The sequence below is a fragment of the Mesocricetus auratus genome, unplaced genomic scaffold, assembly GCF_017639785.1.
Source record: "Mesocricetus auratus isolate SY011 unplaced genomic scaffold, BCM_Maur_2.0 Super-Scaffold_100707, whole genome shotgun sequence".
Classification (NCBI taxonomy): domain Eukaryota; kingdom Metazoa; phylum Chordata; class Mammalia; order Rodentia; family Cricetidae; genus Mesocricetus; species Mesocricetus auratus.
The window spans coordinates 5,496,573-5,523,335 of record NW_024429269.1 but is presented as its reverse complement, the minus strand read 5'-3'; the positions used below and the strand labels follow the sequence as shown (position 1 = coordinate 5,523,335).

At 42.8% G+C, this 26,763-nt stretch overlaps 1 protein-coding gene across 1 annotated transcript in view; it reads left to right on the top strand.

Moving 5' to 3' along the window:
- Window positions 1–26,763, top strand: part of Wdfy2 (WD repeat and FYVE domain containing 2) — a 145,019-nt gene that overhangs the window by 28,281 nt on the left and 89,975 nt on the right. Inside the window, exon 2 of the mRNA XM_005075280.4 lies at window positions 21,827–21,894. Within this exon, the coding sequence (XP_005075337.1) occupies window positions 21,827–21,894 (68 nt within the window). The remainder of the gene's footprint in view (window positions 1–21,826; window positions 21,895–26,763) is intronic.

The following is a 26,763-nucleotide window of genomic DNA, read 5'->3' as shown; positions in this document are numbered from 1 at the left end:
TTTGGAGGGGGGCATCTTAGAATTCTAATAGTTTGTATGGGATAGGGATGGAGCTGCAAGTAGTGGGAGACAGCTGCAAGACAGAGTGGACCTTTGTTCAGAAACAGTGTTCTTTTGTGTTCCCTTGGCCTCCTGAGGTATGCTGGGGCCTGGCCTTGGCATCTAGGCAGAAGTGCCTACACAGCTGGTTCATTCCCCAGCCCTCCTGGAAGACAGGAGTAATCAGAAGGCACTGCAGGGAGGATTGTGGTGGTGGTGGGCCCTCTGGAGTGGCATGATTGAGTTTAAACTTGATTCCAGTGGTCATTGTGTCCCCTTCCTAGTTTTGCTTCTTATTAGCGTGTGGCATGGGTTGTCTGTTGGTTCTTTCAGCACCAGTTTCCTCATGTGCATGATAATCTGAAATTGCACTGACTTAAGGTACTTAGTAGGGTGTCTGGCTCTTATAACTGATGAATGGGAGCAGTTTTACTATCAGAGTTCTGGCTGCTGAGTGGACCATGCCCTTTCTGAGTCTACTTTTTAAAAATAATTTGAAAGTGGAGTGTGTGTGTGTGTGTGTGTACGTACATGTGTCAGAGGACAACTTGTGGGGATTATTTTTCCTACCAGGTGTGTCCTTGGGGATCCAACTCGGGTCATCAGCCTTTTTGACAGATGCCTTTACCCCTGAGCAGTCTTGCTGGCCCCTTTGAAACTGTTTCTTACTGACTTTTCTGAGACTTTAGGTTTGTGGAAGGAGCTCATTAAAGTTGTTGATTAAGAAGTTTCCCTATTAAACTAGGGATAACATCCATGAAGTGATGAGGAGTATAATCTTAAGTGTTTTGATTCCAAATGTTCATGTGTAATTATAAAAAACTACCTGAAATTCATTTTTCAAATTACCTTAAGTGAGTAAAAGGTCCACAATTATTATATAGCTATGATTAAATTCGCATCCCGCCCATTATTTTAGTATGTTTTCAGTATGCTTGCTAGTTGGATCTATGTCTTATAGTGGCAGGAGAGGACGGGAGTTAACACCTGGAGGTGGGACACTTGGGTGTAGATCAAGCTACCTTTTAATTTTTAAGAGGTTAAATAAATTACTTATTTCTCTTTGCCATTTATCATCTTTAAAAGGGACATAATGATAATGCTAGCTTATAAGACTGTAATAAAGATTAAAACCAGTAATTCTTTTAAAGTAATTAAAACTGCACTTGGCTCAGTGTAAGGGCTTAATAAAGCTTGCTGTTACATTTTAAGATTTACTACTCTGTTCTTCATGGACTTTCTGTTTTGGATCTAGCTTTCAGAAGAGCAGAAGAATGTAGTTTCATGATTGTCTTTCCTTCTCCTTTCTAAGCAACAGCCATTAAAAGCCACTAGCTAATTTTCTGTATAAGTAATAATACCAGTCATATTGTCACACCTGTCCAACCTCACCTGACCAAAGCAACTTAGAGAAGAACGTTTTATTTCAGCTCACAGTTGGAGAAGAAGTCCAGTCCACAGGGAAGGCATGGAAGCTGGGTTGCTGGCATTGTAGGCTTGAACTACCAGACCCACTTTAATAGGTGCTTTTGAAAATGAGGGGAAGGTCTATAGCCATACTACCCCCTTAAATGTGCCCAATCTTTCTTAATCTTGGAAGCTAAGCAGATCAGGCCTGGTCAGTATTTGGATGGGAGACTGCCTGGAGATTCTGGGTTCTGTAGGCTTAAAAAAAGAAATACAAATAAATAAAAAGAAGTGTAGATGGAGTTTCTGTTCTGCCTGGTCCTGCCGCCTTTCAATCCCAAATAAACACACAGAGACTTCTATTAATTACAAACTGTTTGGCTGATGGCTCAGGCTTCTTATTGGCTAGATCTTTCTTAATTATTAACCCGTGACTATTAATCTATGTATTTCTACATGACCTAATCTTACTAGAGAATTCCTGGACCTGTTACTCCTTGAGCAACTACATGGCTATCACTGGTGGCTTTTCTCTGTGTTCTATTCCCAGAATTCTCCTCATCTGGTAGCCCTGCCTATACTTCTTGCCTGGCTACTAGCCAATCAAGAAGCAGATATACATAAGGACATCCCCCATCAAAGGAGGAGGAGGAGGAAGGAAGGGAGGGAGGGAGGGATGAAAGAAGGAAGAACAAGAAAAAGCAACACTCTAGCCTTTTTATACTCAGGGTTTTAAAATATCATGAATCCAGGCAAGAGTTAATTGAGCTAGTATAAATACACAATACCTGTTATACATTAATGCTGCAGAAGGCTTTTTTTTCCCCTCACACATTCAATACCAAGAAATAAATACTAGATCAAGGAAGATTTCTTTGCCAAAACGTTAATGTGCTGACCAGCTGATGAGTTATTTAGATTAAATGACTCTCCTCCATAATGAATAAAAGCTGGAGGACAGTGTAGTTGAGGACTGGCTTCTAGAGATCTGGCCCCAGAGATACATCCTGAAGCTTTTGAATGACTTACGAGGAGTTGACTGATGAATTATGAAATGAGCATCTTTTTTTTTTTTTGTCAATCTGTGAAGAACACAGCTCTGTGTAACAAGCACAGGACAGCACAGGCTTTGTTATATGTTCTCCTGTACCCGCAGGCTTGGGCTAGGATATGCAGGGCTAGGTGCCCAGAAGTCCAAGAGCCTTTCCATGGTGCCTTCGCAGTAGTAAACCTGTTGCCATGCTTCTGTTTCCACCGTTGTCCTCTTGGTCTGATTTTCTCTTCTCTGAGTATTAAACAACTTCAGAAACAGTTTCATGGCACAGGTTGAGGATCTCCAAAATCTGAAATTGGCAATGCTCTAAGGACATTTGAGGACCAAGTAAGGCTGCAAGTGGAAAATTCCATCACTGATCTCATGTGGTGAGCCTTGGTCAAAACACAAATGCACTGAGAAAGTAGCATCACCTCAGGCTGTATGTGTGAAACAGTGAGGTTTGTGTGTGGACTTGAGTTGTAATCCTAAGCTGTTTAATTATATATGCATAGGCGGTCTAAAATATGAAACACCTCTGGTCCTATGCTTTCCTCTTCTTCCTTTTAAAACAGATTTTCATGCAGCCCAAGCTAGCATGAAACCTGGATTTCTTGCCTCTACCTTCCAAGTGTTGATATACATCAACCATACCTTGTTTTATGTGGTGCTTGGAATCAAACACTAGGTCTTCATTTATACAAGGCAAGTGCTCTAGCAACTGGGCTTCACTACCAGTCTTACACATTCCTGGTAAGAGACTTTCAGTCTGTAAGAGTTTGCTTTTCCTGTTCTGCATTGTTTCTGAAATGGGAGTATAAATAGGATGTCTACCCTAGAACTTATATGAAGATTAAATGATGTAAACCAGGGAAAGCACTGTGTGTCCTAAATGACAACTGTTAGTATATTGTCACCATTTTGTTTTATTTTTCTATTCCTTTCCTTTTGGTTTTTCAAGACAGGATTTCTTTGAATAACAGTCCTAGCTATCCTGAAACTTGCTTTGTAGACTACGCTGGCCTTGAACTCACAAAGATCCTCCTGCATCTGCCTCCCAAGTGCTGGGACTAAAGGCATGTGCCACCACCATCTGGCTGTTTTTCTATTTTATTTAACTGTTTCTACTAGTAGAATATTGTGGTTTGGAAGTGGTAGGCAAGGAGAGTGTGTTGCCAGTCTGTAGTGCTATTGGGAGGTGGTCTTTAAGAGGTGGGGTCTACACACAGATGCCTGGGGTTTGTGGCCAGGTGGGTGTCTGAGGGCCAGGCTGCTGCCAGCACCATGCTGTTTGGAGTGGCCTGTGTTCTCACCTGGGGCCATGGTGTCATCTGGCTTAGGACTGCTTCAGAGGGCCTTGTCTGGGTCCATGGCCCTATGGCAACCAAGGTCCAAGCTGATGTCCATGGCTCCTGTTAGCACTGAGAGCCATGCAGATGACTGTAGTCTGGTTATCCACCTGAGACCATGTCAGCTTCCAAGGGCCATGATCTTTGGGGGAGCCATACTGATCTGGATAGCCTGTTCCACCACCTGGGGCTATGGAGACCTCTGCACCCGGGCCACTGCCTAGGGCCATGTCTGGGTCTGTAGTCCTACTGCAGTTGGGGTCTATGATGATGTCCATGGCCGGTGTTAGCACAGGGGATCCTAGGAACTACAGGTATGGAAATCCAAGGGCTGTGCTGAACCAGCCCTACCCTTTGCTGCCCCTGGGATGGATGGCCCCACCTCTCAGGGAGAACTACCCTCCCTGCCCCCTTCTCAGGAAATATGACTCCATCTCTCACCAGAGACGGACCACTCACCAGGGCAGCATACTAGAGCGGAACCTATTGTCTGGGACACAGGTAAGCTGACTCTGAAGGCATGAGGTGAGAGAAAGATATGCTCCCCCTGCTCACTCATTGTCACCTGAGTCAGGTGAGAAGCTGGTCCTGAGGTCATGAAAGTGGGAGAACTATCCCTGCCCCTTACCACTGCTGTGCATAGGAGAGTAGAGTCTGCATCCTTGTGGGCAGCACACTAGCAGCTGACCCTGTTGTTGTGGATGCAGTGTACTGGCCCCGGGGGCATGAGGGCAGCAGAGCTGACCACCCTCACCCCCCATCCCCATCTGCCACGTGGTGGCATGGGTGAGGGAAAGATGCCCTCCACTTCTGCCCCTTGCTACCTGCAGTCACATGCACCTCATCTGTGAACTGCTGAAGGATGTGAAGGGGATGAACCCATAGTTCCAAAACTGCAGGATCTCCACGACACAGCACAACAGGAAATCTAGGAGGAGCCCCAGAGAGAGTCCATTATCAGTGGTATAGTAGAGCCTAGAGGCCTCAAACCAGACCATTAACTCATAGCAATGAAAGATATGTGGACTGGACTAAAGGGTAATCTGTGTGACTCTACAGGCCATACTACAGCTTCCATGACATGATTCTCCTTTTTTTTTTTTATTCATTTGTTTGTTTGTTTGGTTTTGGTTTTTCTTTTAAATTTTGTTTTGTTTTGGGGATTGGGTGAGGTTGTATGGGCAAGAGAGTGGAATCAAGGAGACAGAGATGAGTGGGATCAGGATGAATGATGTGAAATCCACAGAGAATCAATAAGAGCTGACAAAAAAGAGGTGGGGTCTAGAAGGAGGAGCACTAGCCCTTGCAGGGATCACTGAGGTCTAGCCTTTTGATTTTCTCTCTTTTCCTCTCAGCTCCAAGAGATGAATAGGTTGTCTCTGCCATTTATTTCCACTTCAGTGTACAGTGCCTCTAGTGGCAAACCTCAGGGCCAAGCAACCATGAATGGAAACTGCATCCAAATCGGCCTTTCCTCCTTGAAGCTGATTGTCTCAAATATTTAATCACAAGCTGAAGGAGAAGTGGCGACTTTGGTCATGTCATCCCTCTCAGCTTCTCTTCCCGTATCTGGGTGGGACAGACTAAGTTCCCGGTTAAATGGAAGTGCCTCATGTACTCTCATCTGTCTGTTAGCTCTTAATGGGAGGATGGAAGTTTATCTTTTGCAGAGTTTTGCTTGTTTTTCACATTTATGCATGCTATGTACACATACTCTGACTTACAAACATGTTTTAGACTAAAAGGCCCCTCTTTTATAGTTAGCAAGTATAGGCAGAGTTTTTCATTGGGGCTGCCGGCTCCTCAGTAACCACACCGAGACTTATTAACTATAGTGCTTGGCCATTAGCATAGGCTTGTTACTAACTAGCCATTTCAACTTAAATTAACCCATATTTCTTGTCTACCCTCTACCACATGGTGGCACCTTTTTTCAGCATGCCATGTTCATCTTGCTTCTCTCTACATCTTGCTGGCTACTCTCTTCCCTACGCTCTTTGTTCACAAGTCCTGCCTAATCTTTTCCTGCCTAGCTATTGGCCAGTCAGCTCTTTATTAACCAATGAGAGTAATACATATTCACAGTATACAAAAGGATTATTCCACAACAAGCAAGTTATTTTGCCCACCGCTAACAGACCTGTTTCTACCAGAGCGGGCAGAGAGGAAATTGAACTTGACCTCTTTTGGTCTGTTAGAAACCTGCTAGTAGTCATACTTTGTGCCAAGGAAAATCTGGAAAGCAAATGCAGAAAGAAAAATCTGGAAGGATTGAAAAGGCTTTGTGGAATGCATTCTGTCAGACAGAGGCAGAGGAGGAAGTGCAGTGGGCCCTGTCCAGGTCTTCTTCATTTGTAGAATATGTTTGTCCTAGGATCAGGAGCCATCGGCGATGTGAGCTGTAACAGACAGACAGGTGAAGGACAGACTGCAGTTCAGAAAGAGACCCGCACATACATGGTCAATTTGATTTTTGGAAAAAGAACAAGGACAACTCAGTGGAGAAAGCATATTGTTTTAAACACATGGTTCTGGAACAGTTAGATACCCACCTGAGAAAATGACTTCAGGCTGTTATGTACTCCCTCCACACACAGAAATGGACATGAAGCAAGTTATGGATTCAAATGTAAGACTTCTAGGGGAAACATAGGCCAAAAGACTTGTGATCTAAACTCCATGCAGTGGCACATGCCTGTGACTCCAGTACTCCAGGAGTCCAAAGTAGAGGATCATGACTATATGAGGAGTTACAGGCCAACCAGCCTGTCTCAAAAGAACAAGGGCTAGAGTTTCAGTTAGGTGGGGAAGTACTCACCTAGCTTATGTACAGCTCTAGTGTTTTATTACTTACAAATACCTGATCAAGGTAAATGGATGGCACTAGAAGAAATCATCCTGAGTGAGGTAACCCAGTCACAAAAAGACAAAAATGGTATGTACTCACTCGTATATGGATTTTAGACATGGAACAGGGCATTGCCAGCCTATAATCCCACCACCAGAGAGTCTGGGATGCAGGGAGGACCTAAGAGACATATGCATGGTAACCCAGAGAAGGGTTATGGGACGAGATCTCCTAATTGGATTGGGGGGAGAAGGGAGGGCAAAAGGAGATGTGATAAAGAGAGGGGAAATAGGATGGGAGAAGAGGACATGGGAGAGCAGGAAGGTTGAGCCAGGGTAGGTTGAGCCAGGGTAAGAATAGAGGAGAGAAGGATGGGAGATACCATAATAGAGGGAGCCATTACAAGTTGGAGGAGAGATCTGGCACTAGTGAGATCTTCCCAGATCTACAAGAATGACACCAACTGGCACTGAGCCCATCTTAAATGCCCTCCCATGATAATGAGAATGATGACTACCATGTATGCCATCCTAGAACTCTCATCCAGTGACTGTTGGAGGCAGAGGCAGACACACCCACAGCTGGGAACAGAATTGAATTCCTGGAACTCAGTTGCAAAGTGGAGTGATGACCAAAGGAATCAAGATCAGGCTGGCGAAACCCACAGAGGCAGCTGACTTAAACAAGGGGAACACATGGACTCCAGACTGATGACTGAGGGGCCAGCATGGGACTGATCCAGACACCCTCCCACCAAACCTGGGTGATAGAGAGGAGGTCTTGGCAATCTGTAAGACCTTGGAGAGCAGAGCAGTATTTATTCTTGGTATACAGAGGGACTCTGGGAGCCCATACCACGTGGAGGGATGCTCTCTTAGCCCGGGATGATGTGACAAACTCTGAAAATCCCTCATGGAAGCCCTTGCCCTCCCTGGGGAGTGGAGCAGAGGGGAGGGAGTGGGGGTGAGGGGTTGGAAGGATTGGGGAGTGGGGGAGGAGGGGAGGGAGAGGGAACTGAGAGTGACATGTGTAAAAAGTTAAATGAAAAAAGAAAAAAACCCCAAATACCTGATCAAAGCAACAAGAGAAAGGGAGGGAGGGAGAAAGGGAAGGGGAGAGGAGGGAGGAAGTGGAGAGAAGGGGGGAGGGAGGGAGGAAGATAGGAAGATAGATTTCGGCCCAGTTCAAAGGTATAATCTTTCATGGTGGGGACAGCATGATAGCTGGACTGTGAGGCAGCTTAATCATATGGAATGCTGGCCCTCTGTCCACTTTCTCCTTTGTATTCAGTCAAGGACCCTCATCCTTGAGGTGCTGCTGTGCACATTCAGTATGAGTCTTCCCTCCTAAGGTAAAGTTTTCTTTAAACTCCCCCATAGACACACTAGAGATGTGTTTCCATGCCGTCTCTAAATCCTGTCTCTACTAACCGTCACACCTGGGTTGGGTCGCTAACACTACACATGGTGTGCCAACATACGCTTGCACATACACATTGCCCGAATTTGAATTCTATTACCATGCTCAGGTTGTCTCTCTAAGTGTTAACATTGGAAAGGTCCACTGTAAGGTGAGTGTTGAGATGCACTAGCTAAGCACATGGGGGACACTGGGGAGGACAGGATGTTTCAGCAGCAGGCCAGTGTGCACAGGGACACAAAGGATGAGCCAGGACACCCAGCTGGTGACTCTAGTCCATACAGAAGATTTTACAAGAGTGCAGTGATGCAGAGAAAACAGTGCAATCAAGATTTTTCTTCTTAAAATTTAATTTATGCAAGTTCTAAAATCATAAGATTATATTTTTCCTAGACTTTAGAAATAGTAAAATAAAAGTACTAACAAATGATACATTTTGTTCTTATTTGAAATATTTTTTATTTGGTGGTGGCCTCCTGTGTAACTTACCCTATCAAATGTTTTTGTTATTGTTCCTCCTGATGTATGAAACTAAAAATTGACAACTGCTGAGTAAAAGAACTAAGAGTAATTTAGCACAGTAAAGGGCATATTAGGAGCTGGGCTGTGTCAGGAGGAGCAGCAGACATAGATGAGATACTGGAAGACCTGGTAAGCCACAGCACTGTGCTTGGTCCTGAGAGTGTTGAATGACTAATGTAATTAGGTCATTTCAGTGGTTTGTTGCAAAGAGCATAGAGGGATGAACTAGGAGCGAGGAGTATAGCTAGCAGCATTTCACAGATAACAATCAAAGTGTCATAAGGCAGTGTAGATAGCAGAGTTACTCTCAGATTAAGGATGGAGGTAGAATTGACAGAGGTTAGTAATTTATTGGATGGAAGAGATGGTGTTATTATTTGAATTATCCCCTGACTTTAATTTTTGGTTAATTTAACATGCTTGAATGAGTGCAAGTCAAAACTCAGCAATGGATTGAAATAACTAGAGTGATTGAGCTCTGTGCAGTGTGGTCTCTCAAAGACAAAGGGAAACTTATTAAAGCGTTACCAAGAGTTAATCCATCTTCCCATTAAGTACCCATTCATGAAAAGCTATGCTGTGTGACTCGGGAAATGCAGATTTCATTCATTATTTTATATACATCACTCTTTGGGAAGTGCTGGCTGGCAGTTATACTGGTGACTGCTAAACTGCTCACACTTTCATCTCTGCAGGGCTTCTCTCCATGCTGGTGTCTATTAGAGCAGTGATTTCTCCCCAAACCCTGTGTTATGGATGGCCTTTAGTGCCTTTGGATTGTGTCGCTTCTCAACTTTCACTCAAGAGTCTTCGGCGTTCAATTCTCTTTGTAGTTTAGTGAATTCTTGGAAGTTTTAGGAATTGAACTGTAGCTAGCTGCTCCTTTGCTCCCCACCCCCACCCCAGGAAGCAAAGTTTCACTAATAAATGGAAGCTCCATTTTTCCCGCTTCTTGGTGCATTTAATCAGTTTACTTTTATGTCTTTTGGTATAGAACTTGAAACCGGGAGATCAAGAAATAATCAGTTCGTTTTGCTGATACTTCTCTGGTCAACATATAGAGAAATTTTACTGTTGCAGGTCGGGCTCCATTTCGTTGTACTATGCATTTGACACATCAGGGAATATTGATGAATAATTCTTTAGAAATTATGGGAAAGGGCCAATGTGAAGAAAAGCTAATGAGATTTGACTGTGAGGTGTATTAACGTTCATGAATATACATTATCTTAAAAACCCATGGGGAGGGCAGTTGGTGGTGGCACACGCCTTTAATCCCAGCACTCCGGAAGCAGAAGCAGGTGGATCTCTGAGTTTGATGCCAGTCTGACCTACAGAGTGAGTTCCAGGACAGCCAGGGTGACACAGACAAACAAAACAACAACAGCAACAACAACAAAACCCACACACAGGAAGAGGTTGGTTATGGGGAGATGTCTGCATGCTTTGATGCTTTGGTCTGTCTTCTTCCTCCCTTCTTCTCCCCCATCCCCCCTCGAGAAATGGTCTCACTGAGTGGCCCTGGCTGTCTGGAACATGTTGACTAGGCTGGATTTGAACTCACAGATATCCTCCTGCTTCTGTCTCCCAAGGGCTGAGATTAAAAGATGTGCTCTACTATGCCTGACTTGGTTTTTCAAGATGGCAGAGTTTTGTTATTTTCAACCATTCATTCTAACTCATCACTTCACATCAAACAGCATTGTCGAGGGCAGTGGCCACTTGTGTATGTTCATTTGACAAGGCAGAGTAAAGATGTAGTACCATTACTTTTGGTTTTCATGGTTTATGCTTCCTTTGTACAGACATCAGACTTGTATTAAATTTGTCAGAAATATGATTAGTTTTAGTTACTTTAAGAAATACTTAAATTTACATAACAGATGTGTTCAGGTGCTCCCAGAGGCCAGAAGTGGGTGGCAGACAAACCCTTGGAGCTGGAGTTAGAGGTGCTTGTAAGCCAGGCGACGTGGGTGCTGGGATCTGAGCTGAGTTCTTGTGCTTGAGCAGCAAGTGTTCTTCCCTGCTAAGCCTTCTCCCCACCTGCCCGCTACTCCCTGAACTAGGCTGAGCTGCAAGGACTTCCAGGACTCTACCCGAAACCCAGTGTTTTTCTCTGTCATAGAAGAAAGCAGGCTCATGTTCAAAATGATTAGATTGGTTAATGTGGAATTATTTTATGTCATATGGTGTTTTCCTTTGGGAGAAGTTTTTTCTAAGGTATTATGGACAGCTCTATGGAAGTCTTTCTTTTTCAGTTCTCTGAGCACAGAACCTGTTATCTAAGAGTAAAAGGCATTTTATCTGTGTATTATTTACTAATATCAACAAAAGATATTCAACCAATAAAGGTTGCTAAGTAGATGGCAAGTGCTTAGTATCACTCAGATTAATAATATCCAGTACAGCTTTACTGTTTATGATCTCTGTACTCCTGGGGGAGTCTGTGGTTAATAGAATATACATATATCGGTGTTGATAGAAATCAAGGGCTCAAATAATCTAAAAACAGTTTAGTGTGAACAATTCCAAACATACACAAGAAACAAATATAGTGAGAAATCACTTTCTGACTTCAGTTATCAGTCTCTGCCTTTCTCGTTTATGCATCTGCTGTCCGCCACCCTCCCTGGGATGGAGTAGTGGGGTTCTCTTTAAACAGACTAGGGCTGGGATGTAGCTCAGGCTGCAGGGTGTACTCCGAGCCCTGGGTTAATTCTCTGGTGTATGCACATACATTTCATCTGATGAGCCACAACATGTACAAATAAAGGGTAACTTTTTCAGTATGCCACTGTCATACAGAATTAAGGTAACAATAATGACTTAACATCATGTTATGGTCTAGGCACTATCTAATCAAGGCTCACACTGTATCCAAGACGATGTGACTAGACATGACCTTATGCCATCTACCTGTGCAACTTCCGTCAAAGCATCAACCTCCTCTAGAGTTCCGGGACCATCACACAACCACCGGGGGTGGTTATACCTTTGCTTTGCTCATTTTAAGATGATTCGTAAAGGAGTAAGAGAGTAGAGGACAAGCAGAATGGATGATGGTCTTTTTGGTTTCTTCTTGCTTTGTTTAATTTTGGGTAGAAAATACTTCTCAGTCCCAAGTTCTGTTCTACTCAGGTTCATCTTTTTTTCTTTTTTGCGGGGGGTGAGGAGTGGGGGGCATGCGTTTCAAGACAGGGTTTCTCTGTAGCTTTGGAGGTCGTCCTGGAACTCAGTCTGTAGACCAGGCTAGCCTCGAACTCACAGAGATCTTCCTGTCCATGCTTCCTGAGTGTGCACCACCACCACCCAACTCCTTTCTTTTTATTTTTTACTTCACATACCCATCTGCAATTTTAAGTGTATGTTTTAGGTGACTTTACATATATAACCAGTATTGTAAAGTCATTAACACTGTTTACTTCTAGGACATTTTCATCATCAAAAGAAGCTGTCCTTTTCTTTGCCTTGGCTCTGCTGTGATTTAAGTTGACAGGAGAGCAATTGGTTCCACTTGCTGATCTGGGATACTGACAGTCAGGACATTCTCTGAGTGGCTTCTCTTGCTTCTCAATGTTTTAAGAAGTCCCTCTGGAGCCTTCATCCAGTGTCTGCCACTGTCATAGGTGACAGGAATATACTAGTATGATGAAACAGACCATGCCCCTAACTGTGAATGGAGCCAGGGACAACTTTTAAATATAGGCTAGTCCTTCAGTGACATCCAGATTTCTTCCTTCTGGACGACGCTGATAAGCATGAGTGAAGCACTTAGGGGCAAATGACAACAGATGGCATTGCTGACAACTAGGGCTCTGCCAGCCTCTGACCCACGATTGCGTCACTCCCTCTATTATCAAGAATATGTTTGTTTTTCTCTTTTATGTTTTGCTCTTGTTTTCCTTTTATATATTCACTTAACCTTCGGAAAACAACTTCTCTGTTAAATACGGTAGGTGATAAAAATATCAGTGTTACAATATGTAAACCCAGAGGCATTTTTAAGAGTTTAATATAAAAATATGAAAATACTCAAGAAAAATTAGCAGAGTTGTCAAGAGGATTCCGGTCTCCCCGGTGGACAGCTTTGTTGGCTAGTGCTGACAGCTGATGTCATGTGTCCTCACAAAGACCCAAGTGCAGGGTGATCCTGCAGCTTCGTCCTGTCTGAGGCACCCCAAAGGCCACATAAGGGGCTCTTTTAAAAGAGAGGTAATGTGCAGAAACACAGCAAGCAGGAGGGTGTCCTGGAAGCCAGAAGCCCAAAGTGGTGAAGGACAGAAACTGCAACACTAAAAACAGACCACAGCTTGAGGGGCCAGAACACATAAAGGCCAGACCACAGTGCAGGTCACGGGTCCTGCTTACTACCACAGCTACTCCCATGGGGACTTCCTTCAGGGCCCAGACTGCTACCAGAGACCCTGCCCAGAAAAACTGCCTCTGGGTCTCCGTACTTGCTCACATTAAAACTACACACAGTAGCCGGGTGTTGTTGTCCCACACCTTTAATCCCAGCACTCCGGAGGCAGAGGCAGGCGGATCTCTGCGAGTTCTATATCAGCCTGGTCTACTGAGTGAGTTCCAGGACAGGCTCCAAAGCAATACAGAGAAACCGTGTCTTGAAAAACCAAACCAAACCAAACAAACAAACAAACAAAAAACCCAAAAAACTACACACAATAGAGAGAAACAGAAAAACAGTGGTGCCTTTCATTAGCAGGCCTAAAACCGGGGAGAGAAAGTCTCAGTCTGGCCCTACTGTGTCCACACAACTCTTACAGTTTACCGATGAGGTGTCAGGGAAGCTCAGCAGTGCTAGGCACATTAACTATGATCTGATTACCAGAACTGGAGTCAGAGGTCACTCCCATTCCCAGCATGGCCTTTCCTGTAGGAACCCTAATCCCTGAGACCTCATGCGTGAGTGATGACGGAGGACAGTGCAGTTATCATCTTTGTTATGTGCACCTGTCTCATGTGTCCCTTATCTTCATTTTTTAGGCCCCATTTACCCACTTAAAAGTACTTTCACACCTGACAACCATGTTTCTTGCTTGTGATTTTTGTAATCAGTGTAAAGGTTCTCCCAGACTTTGGAGTTAAGAGACATATATGCCTCTGATGGTAAAATGGCCAGGGAAGGGGACTGTCCTGTGCACACCTTACTGGCTGCTATGTGACTTCAAATACCCAAAGGCTCATGATGTTTGTGGAGCAGTCAGTAATTCCACACTAGGTGGTGGGCTGTAGCGCTCTACACCTCTTCTCCAGCTACCGACAGATGGCGCTGGTTAGGGGTTGCTGCATCTAAGAACAAGATCTGTGTCTGTGAGTCAGCAAAGCAGGGGACGTCTTTCATAGTGGGGTCCTTGATTTGAGAAATTGAACTCTGTGACAGAGCGACCAGGGACTGTATGGCACCCAACTTGAACTGCAGCTTCTGGGCACCAAAAATACACAGGGCACTGGCAAAGGTTAGATTTAGTTATTTCCTGTGGGAGCTGTATGCCGTGTTAGGAGCAACACAGTAGTCAGAAATTTAGTAATTAAAGAGAGCTTTTTTCTTTAAGTTAATCTTTCACACTACAAATGTCTTTGCGTTTGGAACATTTTGTATCCTTTAAACCAATTACTGTAAAAACTACCAAATGATATTGACTGACATACCATTGGTCAAACTTTTCCTGTTATCAGATTGCTAGGGGCAGGTTCCTTGCCTGTGTATTACTGCTGCAGAGAGTAATCTATTGGAGAGGCATTCCCTGGAAACCCAGATTTACCACACACAGTGGAATTTGCTCTCTACCCCTCAACCCAAGTTACTTCAGTGATGCGAAAACAGTTGTCCTCAGGGAATTGAAGCTCGTTGCCGTGGTAACTAATGAAGGTTACCTCATTCTCAGGCACATTTTTAAAGCCTAGATTTCAACATGGATAGATTGTCTTTTTTTTTTTTTTTCCTAGTAGCTTAGCAACCTGTGGTACAATGTTTGTTGACACCCCCAACCCTCCTCCCTTTTCTCCTCAGAAAAATGAGCTCAGAAGATGCTATTTAATTGTGCGCTCACTGTGAATTTGGTGTAGTTCTTAGGTGTCCTGATGATAGTGACCTTGCTTTCGAGATGTAAAGCCAGGGCACACTGTCTACAGGGCAGGTCCTTTGCTGGTCAGTGACCTGCCCTGAGAGATCTCTGCACTTGTTATGGCCCCACACCCCTTGCTTGTTGGTGGCATTCAGGGGCTGTGTGCATCCTTCTTTCTCTTCTATTTACTGATCTCAGCTCCTGTGTGCTGTGACACTGAATGCCAGGTAGACAGTTCCTGCTACGACAGCCCCGAGTGAACTACCTCCAAACTCAGCATGCTCCAAGGTAAACACTGTCTTCCACAGGGGGAAAAAAGGCCTGCTAATGAAAGGCACCACTGTTCTCAGTTACCACAGCCAGTCAGCACCTAAGCCCGAGGGTACACTTCCCAACCGATAAACATCTGTCCTTGTGGTCTTAGACCCTCAGCACACTCTCTCCCTACCTTTGTTGTCACCCCTTGCTCTGTGTTAGGTCAGGATTGATCAAGGCGATGTGGAAATAAAAGAATAAACTGGCCGCAGCAGAAGCAGAGCCATTGAAGGACACCAGTCTTTCCCTCATAGCGGAGTCATTGCGCCCAGGTGCAGGGGACTTGGGTTTCTATAGCCAGAGGAGGGAACTTTTGGGGAGGAAAGTTTCATCAATGGATGTGCTCCCTGTATTTCCTTCTCTGAATGAGTCCAGCTGTTCTCCCTGTCTTCCATATGTTGCTTTCTTGTTAGGCAGGCAGGTGTTTTCATCCGTATGTTGAATGGGGAGTTTCTCAGCTGTGGCAGGTTCGTGGTTTTAGGTCATTAACCATTCCCTGTGGGTCTGGAGGTGGGTGGTACTGTTAGTCAGTGCTCTACCACTCAGCAAAGCCCCCCAATCATCTTGTCCGTTGTTCCCCTGGGGTAGTGGGAAAGCAGGTTTGTTAGTGACTGAGTCACTGATAGCATTTTGTGACTGTTGACAGAATATGGCAGACCTGGAGCCAGTTATCTGGGGCTGCTTTTTAGTCTCTTTGAAAGTCTCTGTGGCCCACTTCTGTGGCTGACCTGACATCCTTTTCCACCACTTAAGCCTTTGACATATGTTTTTCTTCATGTTTTTATTAGCATATATTAATGATACATAATGGGCACCATTGTATGTTTCATACATATGCATAATGTATTTTACCATCTCTTGTCCCTGTCTAGTCCTGTGGTTCACCTTTTCTATTTAAACATCTTCTTAGAAGAGCACTGGCTTCCACCGTAAACTAAGACTGTCATCAGTCCATGGTCCCCACTACTTAACTGTATTTGGCCTGGTTTAAGGTTTTGTTTTGCTCTGTAACTAATAAAAACGCACGTATTTACTGTCAGTGTAGAACATGCTATTTGGTATAACCCAATACTTGTTCCCAGACCATGGCCTCTCATAATTGGCTCAGAATAAATTACCTCATATTCCTTTGAGGAGAGAGCAAACCAGTTTCTTTAGGTTACCAGGACTTTCCCTGGCTTCCCACAAACAAATGGCGTTCTGTCTCTGACTCTTTATTCTCAGTGGCTCCTCAGGCCTCCATGGCTTTCTGGCTGGTGCTCTTCTCACCATTGCTGCTCACTAGGGCCGTCTTCCCGGCTGTTCATGTGCGCCCTTCCAGGAATACCCTCGCATTCCCTCGCCACCTTCTCGTAAACACCTGTCCTTCTCTGCCTAACTTGAGGCTGCACTGGGGAACTCCACAGCTCCCACAGTCTTTAGTCCTTTGTCCCTTCACTGTAGTTCTGCCACCTGCTGTCTATCCCTGTGAGTGTGTGCGGCTTCCTCCTACCCCTCCCCCATGAAAGAGGGCCTGGCTTCCTCCCCCAGCACACTGACCTCTGCTGTCTTAAACTTGTCTCTTGACTCTAAATTATACTTATTTTCCTTTCTTCTTTGCTTCCCTCCACCACCACCCCATATATATATAAAATCATATAATCGCTTATGTGCCTGCCAGAAGAGGGTGTCATAGCCCTTGGGCCGGCGGCCTTCCCTCTCCTCACTTTCCCTCCCCTCCCTTCCCCTTCTCTTCTTGGTGCTGGTTTCCAGCCCAGACTTGGCACACACTAAGCATGCCCTTTGTCATTGATCTACATCCCTGGCCATAGTTGATATTCCTCTGATAAAGAAAAGTGTTTGTTTTTTAAAATAGGTTTTTCACTTACTGTTAAAACTGTGTGTACCGGGCATTGGTGGCACACACCTTTAATCCCAGCACTCGGGAGGCAGAGGCAGGTGGATCTCTGAGCCTGGTCTACAGAGCGAGTTCCAGGACAACCTCCAAAACAACACAGTGGAAACCCTGTCTCGAAATAACAAAACAAAACAAAATAAAAAAACAAAACAAAAAAACCAACCCCCCCGAAACCCCCAAAAATAAAAAACATGTGTGTGCTAAATATAATTTCCAGGAACATTAAGTTCTATAAGCTTTATACAGTGGAATTTGCACTCAGGAAATTTCTGCCCATCCAAATTGTACTTCTTCTCTCTAGGATGCAGGCCCCACCTCCTGATAGCATCACAGGAGATAAAAAAACAGGCTTTTAAAATGTGATTGTATTTTCAGCTGTCTAATACAAGGGTAGTGTAAAGACGGAAGGTAATATTTAGTAAAGAGAGCTAGCTCTATTTGATAGGTTATTCTGCGGATTGAATGTTAAGGTACTGAGGACCAGGCATTTCTTTAGAAATGCTTATGTTTTTAGAAACATAGGCAGTATAGGCAGTTTTCTAATCTTTTTTTTTAAATATTTTATTTATTATGTATACAGCCTTCTCCCTGCATGCCAGCAGAGGGCACCAGATCTCATTCAAGGTGGTTGTGAGACACCATGTGGTTGCTGGGAATTGAACTCAGGACCTCTGGAAGAACAGTCAGTGTTCTTAACCACTGAGCCATCTCTCCAGCCCCAGTTTTCTAATCTTAAACCTTGCAACTTTGTTTGATTTATTTCTTAGCTTCAGTATACTGCATAGACATGCATGGGGTGGCGTGTTGGGTAGGGGGATGGGGCGGGAGTAGGAACCAGTACAGATGGGAGTTAGTTTACTCCTTTTCCAATTTAGATGCCTTCACTAGTGACTTTTGCTGACCGTGAGTAAATTTTTTACAGGAAGCAGCTTAAGGAGGAAGGTTGGTGCACAGTTTGAGATGATAGAGTCCATCAAGGTGTGGAAGACAAGGAGGCAGGTGTATGAGGTAGCTGGTCACATTGTGTCTGCAACTAGGAAACAGATGAACCCTTTTTTCTGCTTTTATTCAGTGTAGGACCTGAGCTTTTGTGATGGGGTCAGTCAGCCTGACAATTAACATTAACCATTGCACCTTTTATTTATCTGTATAGTTACCCAATTTGTGCTGGCAGTAGTTGAAAAAAGAAGGGGCATATTGTTCCTTCTCCCTGATTTTTTTTCGGAAGCTTTCATTCTTTAACCAGTGAGTGTGCTGTTAGTGTGAATTTTCAGTGAATACTTTGTGTGGTTCATTGTCAGCCTGACTGGTTTGGAATCTAGGAGACAGGGGCATGTTTGTACCAGCATTTCCAAAGAGAATTTCAGAGAGGAAGACTCACCCTGAATGAGAATGACTGCATCCTGTAGACGGGGTTCTGAGCTGGATAAAACGGGAAGGAGGAGAAAGCCAGCTGCTTAGCAACATTTGTCCCTCTGGTCTGTGCTATGCAGTCATCTGACCAGTCACCATGCCTTCCTCGATATGCTGAACTGTATCTTCAAACTGGAAGCCAAAATAAAACCACGCTTAAGTTGCTTCTTTAGTTTTGGAGGAAAGTAACTAATAGATGCCCTGCACCATTAAGGAAAACTTCTGCTTAAAGCATACTCTTTGTCATGAAAAATTGAATTTAGTCAAATGCATCCCAGTTAGATCAACTGCTCTCAACCTGTGGGTGGTGTCTCCTGAGAGTTGACTAAGACCATGGGAAAACACAGATATTTACATTAAGATTCATAATGGTAGCAAAATTAGAGTTATGAAGTATTAATGAAAATTTTATGGTTGGGGAACACCACAACATAAGGAACTATATTAAAGGGTCACAGTATTCAGAAGGTTGAAAGTAACTGAATTAGATGATTATAGATGTTCTATTTTACTGATAAACTGTGCTATATGGATTCACTTTCTCATTCTAAATGACCCTTGCATCTCGGAGTAAGGCCCACCTGGTCATGACGTATGGTCTTGTTGTTTTTGATTTGCCAGTGTTTTGTTGAGAAACTTGGCATCTATATTCATAAGAAATATAGACTTGAGATTTTTTAATGATATATTTGCCTGGCTTTGGTAATGTTTTCCTTCATTTATGTGAAGGATTGGGTTTTAAGGTTTCAAGTTTATTAGTCCTTTGAGAGCTTTTGGTTTTATACAATGCTTTTGATCATATTTGCCCTCCTCTTTCCAGATCTACCTTTATCTACCCACTGAAATTTGTGCCCTCTTTTTTAAACAAAACAAAACAAACCCCTTGAAGACCAGTTTGTTCTGCTCAACTATTCTTGTCTATGTTGTCTTCTGCTGGAGCATGGTCAACTTATCAGGAGATGTACTCTTAGAAAATTGTCTCTTCCTCTCCCGGAACCTAACAATTGCCATTTGCTTCACTACTAGGGGTGGAGTTGTGTGTTCACCCTACCTCTCCATGCTGGTCTTTGGTCTGGCACAGGTCTTGTACCTGGTGTCACAATCTCTGTGAATTGACAGTGCAGCTGTTCTGCTGTGTCCTGAGATGTTTCTCTGTAGTCATCCTTTATCTTCTGGCTCTTACACTCCGCTCCCTGTTCTGCAATGATCCCTGAGCCTTGGGGTGTGTGTGTGTGTGTGTGTGTGTGTGTGTGTGTGTGTGTGTGTGTAATAAATTCCCATTAGGGCTAAGTAGTTGCTTACACTTGGGCTTTAGTCAGCTTTGGGCCCTTATGTTAATCACCATCTATTGCCAATAGAAGCTTCAATTAGGGTTCAAAGATGCATTGATCTGGAGGCTCCCACTTAGACTTTCTTTTGTTTTTGCTGGCTGGGTCAGCAGATAGTTCTTGGTTGATGGTTGTTTCATTTAGCACCTCACCTCTTTCTGCCCCCTGCTTCTGTGAGAAATTGATTACTGCTGCCCTATTGTACGCAATGAGTTGTTTTTCTCTCCCTGCCTTTGAGATTTTTCTCCTTGCCATTTGATGATTTGATTTTAATTCAGTCTATCTTCTTGGAGTTCTTTGAGTTTCTTGGATGTGTATGTCTCTCATCAAATTTGGTAATTTTTTTCCTGTGTTTTTTTTTTCTGAAATACTTTTCTATACCTTTCTCTTCTTGCAGGACTCACATATTTGTATGTTGATAACTTAAATGACGCCGTACAGCTCTCTTCTTCGGCTGTGGTTTTGTTGTTGTTTGTCTTGTTTTTGCCAGTTATTCTTTTCAGTTCCAGCTTCTCATTTGGCTTCAGTTATCCTGGCTTCAGGGTTGCCTGGTTGGTCTGCTCAGATTCCTGCAGGACCTCTCTAGTCTTTTGTTTTTGTTTCTCGTTTGCTTGTTTTTTATTTGCTTGCTTGTTTGTTTCTCTGGTGGTTTTGTTTCACTTACTGTACTCTGCAATATTTCAACTGAAGTTTCTTATAGAATATTCATCAGAAGTAATATTCCCAGTTCAGTCATACATTCCCATTCTGGTTTTATTTTGTTGTCTGTGAGTTCCTAGGCAGTCCGCTAGTAGGGCCAGTGCTCAGACTTCTTTCTGGATAATTTCTATCAATTTTGCCCAGCCCCTCCCCCACCTTGAGATTGTCTATCCATACTTTCTATTTCATCGTGTGCTTCACAGTTTCCTGTTGAGAGCAGATAAGAATGCAGTAACCTAGGAGTCAGATACTCTAGAGCATAGATGTCTTCCTCATTTTGTGATTTTTACAAGAACTGTGTTCCCTGTGTATAATCATTGAAAACTCTTCTGCTGTCTCTGAGATCAGACAACAATCTGGGCCCAATAAGGAAAAGAAATGTTTCCGTCATTCATTTCTTTAAGGAAGCCCTTCAGCCCTAAGAGGGTTGAGTCAACGGTCAGCCTCTGTTTTGGTCACTCACTGAACCATCAGGTAAATCAGAACACATCTTTACATTGTAGAGGACGTGTCTCTGTCCTCACTCCAACTGCCACTCTAGGAAATGAGCCATTCTCCATGGCTACCTGCCAGATGGAAGGAGCCTGGATGTTGGAAGTTACTGACTTCTGGAATTCAGTGCCACCCCCACCCCCCACTTTGTTTTTGTTTTTGTTTTTGTTTTTAGTTCAGTACTTCTCCGGGTACTGAAAACATTATTTAGTAGACCTCAGAATTTGAAATAATTGATGTTAATAGTTCTTGTCAACTCAGTAATTGATCTGGTAGAGGGAATGATTTTTTAGTGTTTTACCCCAGCATCTTCTAGGCTATCACTCCTGTATTGATTCTTTAAGTTAAAAAGTGTTTTATTTGTGTGTGTGTGTGTGTGTGTGTGTGTGTGTGTGTGTGTGTGTGTACACATGCATGTGTACTTGGAAAACCTGTTTCTTGAGATAAAGGCCTGGCTTATAAGATGTGAACTTAACTGTTTTATCATTTTCCTGTCACATGTAAAATATTATTTTATGTCAGTTCTGCACTTTGTTCACAGAGTGGTTTCTCTGTGGTTCACTAGTAAAAACCTATGATTCCTTAGAACAGTGGCTGTTTCCAGGTCACTAGTGCAAAGGCCAGACACTTGGAAAGACAAAACAGTAAAGTAAAAACAATTTTCAAAAGCTCTCATGACAGATGTATGCATTCGTATGTGAGGTTGGCATTTCAAGGGTTATGTATTTGTGAATGCACAGCACCCTTAGATTTAAGTAATATAAATACATTGTATGGAATCTTCAAAGAATTTATAAAACTATTTTTTAAACTGTGAAGAATACAGGATTTTTAGCTAGGCTCATGTAGTTTGCATCTCTATTCATTATACCTGTCATGAATCTGTACATATATGTTAAAAGGTTTAATTTCTGTGTGTTACTATCTTTGCATGACTCTAAATGCTGTGACTTCATGTATACATTTCCCTTTGTTGTAGGACAGTTCGTGTTTGGTTAAAGAGGGACAGTGGACAGTACTGGCCAAGCATATACCATGCAATGCCTTGTAAGTATTCTGGTCTCTTGAGAACCCAGATCTTTACCCCAGCGGCCCCTTCCTTCCATGTTTACATTTTTGTATTTTTTCTGATTTATTATTTATTAATTTTATAAAGTATCAATAAAGTGATATTTATTGTAGCCCTGGTCCTTTTCTGAAAGTTGCAATTAACCAAAAAAGTTAATCTGATTGTTATACATGGAACTGATTTTCATATGTAAACTGGTCTTTCTTAGCTTTGATTATATTATCTTTTTTAAATTTTTATTTAAATTGGAAACAATGTTGCTTCACATGTCAGTCCCATCTCTCTCCCCCCCTCCTCCCACGCCCCCCACACCAACTCCCCAGCCCCCCAACCCAGTCCCCACTCCGTTCCCCAGGGAGGGTGAGGACCTCCATGGAGGATATCCAGAGTCTGTCATTTCATTCAGGTCAGGGCCTAGGCCCTCCCCCAAGAGTTCAGGCTGAGAGAGCATACCTCATTGTGGACTGGGCACCCAAAGTCCATTTGTACGCCAGGGATAAATACTGCTCTACTACCCAATGCCCCACAGATTGCTTAGGTCTCCTCACTGATACCCACATTCAGGGGGTCTGGATCAGTCCCATGCTGGCCTCTCAGCCATCAGTCTGGGGCCCATGAGCTCCCCCTTGTTCAGGTCAGCTGTTTCTGTGGGTTAAACCAGCCCAGTCTTGACCCCTTTGCTCATCAGTCCTCCCTCTCTGTCACTGGTTCCATGAGTTCAGTTCAGTGTTTAGCTATGGGCAGTTTTTGTATTTTCTTCTTGAGTAACTAAGACTAAAGGTTGGGGATCTCATTAAATTGAAAAAGTACCAGAATAAATAATTTTATAGTTCTCTAAGGCTCTAACTATAAAAAGTAAGAAAATGGTTTGGAAACTGACTATTTATTCACAGGTCCAGAATGAGAGAAATGGGAAAAGACAGACTCTGTGATTACAGCAGCCCCCTCCTGTTTCAAACTTTAGCTATTTTGAAATCTGTGACCTTAGACAATTCAAAGTTCAGTCAGGTGATTATATTTATAAAGTGAATTTGTTCTCATTGTTGTTAAACCATTTATTCAAAATTCAAGATATTCAGCATTGAGCATTCAGCTCTCATGGACTAGAAGTGGATCTCATTTGGCCAAGATCTCCCTGGAGAAATATGTCCTTACACTGGTTGGTACAAGAGTTGTACCAGCCTTGCTGTCACTGGCATAAGCCATCAAAGCAATAGTGATCTCAAGTCAAGGGCAACAGCCAGTTTTCCATTCTAGGAGATCATAGAACTGAAGAGAAAGGAGAGGAGAGGGCAGGAGAGAAGAAGTAGGGAAGGAAAGAATTTCCCAGATTGTTCTCTAATACAAGTTCGTCTACAGGTGACGAGCTGACCTGTCATGCTAGATAATTACTTTTAGCCTAGAGATTTCATTCTTAAAAATAACGAGGTTTATTCTATGTTTGTTTGGTGTAAAATAATTTATTATAGTAAACATTTTTTCCTTTCCTTTTTTGTTAAGATAGGGTCTCACTATGTGCCTTGCCTGGTCTAGAACTTGCTATGTAGATCAGGTTGGCCTTGAACTCAGAGAGGTCCATGTGTTTCTGCCTTTTCCTATACCCCAACTGTGTGTGTGTGGGGGATTAAAGGCCTGTGCAACATTCCTGGCGTCCATTTAAATCTTAATTAAAGTTGGCATTGTAGAAAAATCTCCTTGATTTGTTAGGGCTCACACACCCTTTGCTGTCTGTAGTGTGTGTCTTGTCCCTTCAGAAGTATCCTGACTTCTGAAGATGTGACGGTATGCCCAGCCAAAGTAGGTTCTAGGTGATTTTGTTTATGCCTCTGGCAGAAGAGTACTATAATATTTTGCTTGTTCATTACTAAATGATTTATTTTATTATTATTTTTTTATTTTTATTTTTTTTGGTTTTACGAGACAGGGTTTCTCTGTATTGTTTTGGAGGCTGTCGGTCCAGCCCGGCCTCGAACTCACAGAGATCGCCTGCCTCTGCCTCCCGAGTGCTGGGATTAAAGGCGGGCGCCACCACTGCCCAGCTGATTTATTTTTTTATAACTTTTTATACAGCATATTTTGATTATATTCACCACAACTCATCCTAGATCCTACCCACCCAAGTTCATGTTCTTAAAAAACAAAAACAAAACAGCCCCCACCAAATGAAAATCCAAAATGCCAAAACAAAACAAAAAGCCCCTCCAACACACACCTACCTACGCACAAAATAAAGCCAAACTCATGGAGTTCATTGTGTTGGCCAACTACTACTAGAAATGCGCCTGCCCTAGAGTTGATATATACAATGACAAATCCATTGGAAAAAAACATGATTTTCTTTTCCTCATAGGTATCAAGTGTAAATAGTTTCCTGGTTAGTTGTGGGATTTTATATCTTCTTGACTGACTTGAATCTTTGCAGGGCTTGTTTGTGTTGACATAGTCTCTTTGAGTTCATATGTCATTCGGGCCTGTTGTGCCTGCAAGACACTATTTCTTTGGGGTCACATACTTTGTCTCTTACAGTCTTTCCACCTCCCCTTCTGCATAGGTCCTTGAGAATTGAGGGTAGGGGTTTGATGAGTATATCCCATTTAGGACGGAGTGCTCCAAAGTCTCTCACGCTAGGCACACTGTCCAGTTGTAGATCTCTTCGTTAATTACTGTCTACTGCAAGGAAAAGCATCTGTGGGCATAGCAGTATGTCATTTAGAGACATTTTATGTTATGTTCCTTTATCAGAATAATAGTAGTAGGATTTCCCTTGGGCCCATGACCTATCCATCTCAAGTGTGGGTTCCATCTGCTGAGTGGGTCTTAAACTCAATTAAAAATTGTTGGTTACTCTCTTAACATTCATACATGGTTGTATGAGTATATGTTGCAGGCTTGTTGCTATTATAGTCAGTGATCCTGGCAATTGCTTTTCTTCTTTGGTGGTATGCAGAGTTTCTTTTGTTACCATGAGTACTAGTCAGTAGGGATGAGCTTCTAGTTGGGTAACACCTCAACTTCTCCATGTTCTGTGACTTAAATGTTGTCTTCAGCCTTACCATCAGGTTGTGGAGAGCAACCAGTAGACCTTGTAGTAGCCTGTGGTGGAGGGAGTTGGGTGGGTTTCATGAAACCACTTTGGCCAGTAGATTTGGCTCAACAAGATTACTGGTATGGGAAGTTTTACTTAGTGACACAAAATGTCTAGTTAGGACAGTTGTCTTCTCCATTATAAGATAACTCCATTTGAATTTTTTTCCATTCACATATCTATTTTAGGAAGCTCCTATGGTTGTAGGTTTCTTTATTGTGAGTTATCCTTCCCCATATTCCTTTCTTTACCCTGCTCTCCCATCCTACTCTCCACTCAGTCTTTCTTTTCTAGTTTCTCTATATTCCATGTCTCCTTCACTGGAAGATCTACTTCTGTTCCTCCCCACTGCCTTACTAGGCACCTAACATCTGTGGTTATTTGGATTGAAATAACATATCTAAAGGTTAAAAAGCTAACATCTCTATATGAAAGAATGTAATTTATGTTTTGGGGTGTCTGGGTAATCTTACTCTGGAAGATTGTTTCTACCCACATCCATTTATTTGCAAATTTCATTTTTCTTAACAGCTAAATAATATTCTATTGTTTAATGCATTATATTTGTTGTCATTTGATGGACATCTAGGCATTTTCAATGTCTGGCTATTCCGAGTATAGCAACAATGAACATTGATGTTCAAGTCTCTCAGAAATAGGATACAGAGACTTTTAGGGATATGCTTGAATGGTATTGTTGGATGTTGTGGAAGATTGATTTTCAACTTTTTAAGGAACTCCACACTGATTTCCATAATGCTTGTACAAACTGGTATTCTTACTAGCAATGAATAAGTGTTCTCTTTTCCCCAAAGACTTACCAGCATGAACTATCATTTGTTTTATTTATCTTGGCCATTCTGACTGGGGTAAGATAAAATGTCAAAATAGTGTTAGTTTGCATTTCTCTGATGGCTACAGATGTCGAACATTACTTTAAGTATTTCTTGGCCACTACGTTTCATCTTTTGAGAACTCTGCTTAGTTTGAATGAAAATGGCCTCCATAGGCTTGCAGGGAGTGGCACTATTTGGAAGTGTGGCCTTGTGGAGGAAGTGTGTCATTGGGGGTTGGCTTTGAGGTTTCAGAATCTCAAGCCAGGCACTGTGACTTCCTCTCTCTTCCTGCTGATGTAGATATAGAACTCTCTGCTTCTTACCTAGCAGGATGTCTGACTGTGTGCTGCCATGCTTCTCACCATCATGATAATAGACTAAACCTCTGACTCTTAGCCAGCCCCAATTAAATGTTTTCCTTCATGAGAGTTGCTGTGGTCATGGTGTCTCTTCACAGCAAGAGGAACTCTAAGACAGTTCTGTACCCATTTTTATATTGGAATGTTTTCTTGATGTCCAGTTGTTTTAGTTCTTTATTTTATAGATAGTAGCCCTTTATTAGATGTGTAGCCTGCTACTTTGTCCAAATGATGGTGTCCTTTGCCATATAGAAACTATTCAGTTTCATGAGGTATCTATTATTAATTGTTGATCTCACTGTCAACAGTATGTCCTGATCAGAAAGTTCATTCCTGTGATAATGAGTTCAAGTCTATTCCCTACTTTCTCTTCTATCAGATTCAGAGTATCTGATGTTACTGTAATGTCCTTGATTTTGCAGTTGAGTTTTGTTCTGGGTGATAAATATGGATCTATTTGCATTCTTCTACATGCAACCACCCAGCTTGACTACCTAGCACCATTTGTTGAAGATGCTGTCTTTTCTTCAGTGTATATTTCTATCTTCTTTGTCAAAAATCAGGTGT